The sequence below is a fragment of the Mandrillus leucophaeus genome, unplaced genomic scaffold (assembly GCF_000951045.1).
Source record: "Mandrillus leucophaeus isolate KB7577 unplaced genomic scaffold, Mleu.le_1.0 Scaffold11, whole genome shotgun sequence".
Taxonomy (NCBI): domain Eukaryota; kingdom Metazoa; phylum Chordata; class Mammalia; order Primates; family Cercopithecidae; genus Mandrillus; species Mandrillus leucophaeus.
Genome location: NW_012099209.1, coordinates 469068 through 473818, shown reverse-complemented (window position 1 = coordinate 473818; position 4751 = coordinate 469068). Strand labels below are relative to the sequence as shown.

At 47.7% G+C, this 4751-nt stretch overlaps 1 protein-coding gene across 1 annotated transcript in view; it reads right to left on the bottom strand.

Moving 5' to 3' along the window:
- NWD1 (NACHT and WD repeat domain containing 1) overlaps positions 1-4751 on the bottom strand; it is a 154152-nt gene that overhangs the window by 50601 nt on the left and 98800 nt on the right. The window contains 1 exon segment of the mRNA XM_011990998.1: positions 561-758. Within this exon segment, the coding sequence (XP_011846388.1) occupies positions 561-758 (198 nt within the window).

Here is a 4751-nt window from a genome sequence, read left to right as displayed (position 1 = left end):
GATGAATGGAAGGGTGGGAGGTAGATAGATGAATGAATGGATGGGAGGGTAATTGGATGGAAGAGTAGGAAGTTGAAAGAATGGATGGATAGATGGATGGATTGATGAATGGAAGGAAGAAAAAAATGAATGACAAATGGATGGCAAAACCTAAATCCTCTTCTCTCCCTTACATTCTGGGATTCCAAAGGCTGCTTACAGTTCCATCAGCTTCTCAGGGGCCTGTCAGGCATCAGTTCCTACCTTTCAGACTTATTAGCATGAGTTTGTAAATAGCCGAAACTGTCAGATGGGCACCAATCCCTTGGAGATGGGAAGCTTAGAGGCATCCCCTAGCATGGGGCTTATTAGCAGAATTTATATGAGACATCTGCAGTCCCTTGGCAGGGGGCAGAGAGAGTCGATTCGGCATGAGACAGCAGGGGCAGGCTCTGATGGCACGCTTGGGGCCTCCCGACTAGCACAAGGGAGTCCCAGAGGGCAACTTCAAACACGCAGCATTCACTGCCCCCAAGCAAGCAGGTGCTTGCTGGGATTTTCAGTACGCTAGGGAGACTCACCTTTGTGACAACCGCTGAGGGTTGCCCGGAGGGGTCCTCCTGGGGGCTGGAGGAATCCTCCGAGGGGCACCAGCACAGGGTGTGCGCATAACTGGAACCAGCTCTGGGCCTGTTGGCATAGCTGTCCCACCAGTGCTGGATGTGAGGTGGCGAAGAAATGGAGTCTGGCCAGCAGTTCTGTGTACAGGAGGCTCCTCTCTGCAACAAAGGGATGTAGACTAAGTTGCCTGGATTGAGCTCCCCGTACCCTCCTGCCAATTGAGTCTCCACTCCCTGCAGGGGCTCCAGGACAAAAGAAAAGACACAATACCTCAGCTACTGGCCTCTGCTGTCCTCTCCTGTCTCCTTCTCTGCTCTCCAGACACACTTACCTTGCTTCAATTGCACCCAGCTGTTTCCAGTCTCCAGCCTTTGCCCGTGTGGCCTAGAATGTTTCCCTTCCCTTTCCTTTTCTTCCTGCCTCCCTCCTTCTCTCCCTCCCTCCCTTCCTTTCTTCCTTCCTCTTTTATCATACTCTGTTGTCCCGGCTGGAGTGCAGTGGCACGATCAAAGCTCACTGCAGCCTCAAACTTCTGGGCTCAAGCAATCCTCCCATCTCAGCCTCCCAAATACTAGGGACTATAGGCATGTGCCACCACGCTCAGCTAATTTATTTATTTTATTTTAGTTTAGTTATTTTTGAGATGGAGTTTCAGCCTGTCACCCAGTCTGGAGTGCAATGGCGCAATCTTGGCTTACTGCAACCTCCAGCTCCCAGGTTCAAGTGATTCTCCTGCCTCAGCCTCCCGAATAGCTGGGATTACAGGCTCCTGCCATCACACCCAGATAATTTTTGTGTGTTTAGTTGAAACGGGGTTTCACCATGTTGGCTGGGCTGGTCTTGAGCTCCTGATCTCAAGTGATCCATCTGCCTCGGCTGCCTAAAGTGCTGGGATTACAGGAGTGAGCCACCGTGCCCAGTTATTTATTTTTTTAGAGACAGGGTCTCGCTCTGTCACCCAGGCTGGAGTGCAGTGGCACGATCACAGCTCACTGCAGCCTCAAACTCCTGGGCTCAAGCGATCTTCCGGCCACAGCCTCTTGGGTAGTTGGAACTGCAGGTGCACATCACCACGCCTGGTTAGTTTTTTGTTTTTTGTAGAGACGGGGTCTCGTTATGTAGCCCAGGTTGGTCTCAAACTCCTGGACTCAAGGTATCCTCCTTCCTTGACCCCTCAAAGCTCTGGAATTATACGTGTGAGCCACTGTGCTCAGACCCAATCTTTTCAATAAAAGCAGGATCAGAGGAGGGATATATTGGAAATCTTTGCACCTTTCACTCAATTTTGCTGTGAACCTAAAACTGTTCTGTAAAATATGGGCTATGAAGAAAAATTAGCCGGGCATAGAGGCACGGGCCTGTAATCCCAGCTACACGGGAGGCTGAGACAGGAGAGTCGCTGGAACCCGGGAGGCAGAGGTTGGGTGACAGAGCGAGACCCCTTCTCAAAAAAAAAAAAGGACTCGTGATCGCGTTGGATCATTTAGGATGTGATGTCGAATGTTCCCCATTTCCCAGCTTGGATGTTCGGAGAGCACATGGTTGTCCAGCAGCGCCCTCTGGTGATAACATTTGTTCCTACTAATCCTCCTTGGTGCTGGAGTTGCCACAGGTTGTCAATCAAGGGGCTTTGCAAGGGACGTGCTGAGAGATCTGGGCTTTTAAATCTTCCTTAAACTGGGAAGTCATGCCCAAGGCTGTTTTCCTGGGAAGTTGCTCCATCAAGGTTTACAACTCCTGGCGAGCTCCTCTCGCGTTATTTTTCTTTCCGGTTGCCTTAAATTCCAGTTGTTTGGTATGCTGTTCTATCTCCTTCTCTTTATTTATTTGTGTATTTTGAGACAGAGTTTTGCTATGTCGTGCAAGTTGGAGTGCAGTGGCGTGATCTCGGCTCACCGCAACATCTGCCTCCTGGGTTCAAGCAATTCTTGTGCCTCAGCCTCCCAAGAAGCTGGGATTACAGGCATGCACCACCACACCCGGCTAATTTTTGTATTTTTAGTAGAGATGGGGTTTCACCATCACCCAGGCTGGTTTCAAACTCCTGGCCTCAAGTAATCTGCCTGCCTCAGCTTCCCAAAGTGTTGGGGTTACAGGCGTGAGCCACTGTGCCCAGCCATCTATTTATCTATTTTTAACTAGTTAATTTTTTTATAGAGATAGGGTCTCGCTGTGTTGCCCAGGTTGGTCTTGAACTCCTGCCCTCTAGCAATCCTTCTGTCTGAGCCTCCCAAAGTGCTGGGATTAGAAACGTGAACCCCCGGACTCGGCCCCATCTCCCTCTCTTAAAGGCTGAGACAAACATTAACTATGTTTAGGTCCCAGTGGGAGCTGGGGTAATGGCAGGTAATCAGTAGGGATTGTGTGAATGTGTAAGAGAGGCATAAGTGATTACAGACACCATCATCTTCATATTGGGTGGAGTTCTGGACACATTTTAGTTCAATCGCACATTTTGCAGTTGACACAAATAGGGTTTCAGGGCAGAAATAGCCCATCCAAGGCTGTTCATGTCAACAGTGCTATTATGTGACAGTAACAGGACCTTAGATGGCATCATGGGTGGAGGTTCTGTGTGAATTGATGTACATACTCTTCCCAGCAGCCCTAGGTGGGATGGTCACTCAGCATCCCTATTTTGCAGATGCGAAAACTGAGGGCTGTGGGGCACGGGGAGGGATGGTAAAGGGTCTGCAAGGTCACACTGCCAGAAGTGGCAGCACCAAGATTTCAATCGACACAGTAGAGCTCAAAATTTGTGGTCTTGACCATGACTGGTCTATGTGTGTATTAGTCCGTTCTCATGCTGCTAATAAAGACATACCCAAAACTGGGTAATTTATAAAGGAAAGAGGTTTAATTGGCCAACAGTTTCGCAGGGCTGGGGAGGCCTCAGGAAACTTACAATCATGGTGGAAGGGGAAGCAAACATGCCCTTCTTCACAAGGCAGGAGGAGAGAGAAGAATGAGAGCTGAGGGAAGAGGGAAGCCCCTTATAAAACCATCAGGTCTCTGCCACTTCTGCTGCCACTTCTGGGCTGATGGCCAGGAGAATATAGAGAAGCAGACAGTTCAAGGATGCTTTGCAGAGCCAGGATTAGAAGCTCTGCATAGGAATTACAGGCCACTGGTCATCCTTCTTAACATGCTATTCACATCCATGGGGAAGCACTTTGGATACAGAGACTTAAACATCTTGAATACTCTCCCTTCCTTTGTGAACTCACCTCACAATTTATTGCCCTTTGTTAACATGGTATTTAAGGCCCCAGGTCTAAACACTCCTCTGAGTTTTCACTTATCTTCTGTGAAACTTCTGTGCATAAAAAATTAAAACATGTGAGCCCTTTCTCCTGTAAAGCTGTCTTTTGTTAGTTTAATTCACAGGCCCCTATCACTGAACATAAAAGGGTAGATAAAAAGATATTATTTATTGTCTCCCATAGTTTGATTGTAAAATGGTGCAGCTGTTGTGGAAAATGAAGTGGTGGTTCCTCAAAAAGTTAAACACAAAATTGCCATGTGATCTAGTGATTCCTTTTCACGACAGCCAAAAGTAGAAACACACAAATAAATGTCCCCAGACAGATGAATGGATAAACAAAATGTAGCATATTCATACAATGCAATATTATTCAGCCTTAAAAAGGAAGGAAATTCTTAGCCAGGCATGGTAGCTCATGCCTGTAATCCCAGCACTTTGGGAGGCCAAGGTGGGCAGATCATGTGAGGTCAGGAGTTCGAGACCAGCCTGGCTAGCAGAGCAAAACCCCATCTCTACTAAAAAATACAAAAATTAGCTGCATGTGGTAGCACATGCCTGTAATCCCAGCTACTCTGGAGGCTGAGGCAGGACAACTGCATGAACAACCCAGGAGGTGGAGGTTGCAGTGAGCTGAGATTGTGCCACTGCACTCCAGCCTGGGTGACAGAGTGAGACTCTGTTGTGCAAAAAAAAAGAAAAAAAAGAAGGAAATTCTGACGTATGTTACGATGTGAATGAAACTTGAGGACATTGTGCTCAGTAAGAGAAGTCAGAGAGTAAAGGACAAATACTGTAAAATACCATTTATATGAAATACCTAAAGCAGTCATATTTATAGAGACAGAAAATAGCATGGTGGTTGCCAGGGACTGGGGTAAAGGGAGAA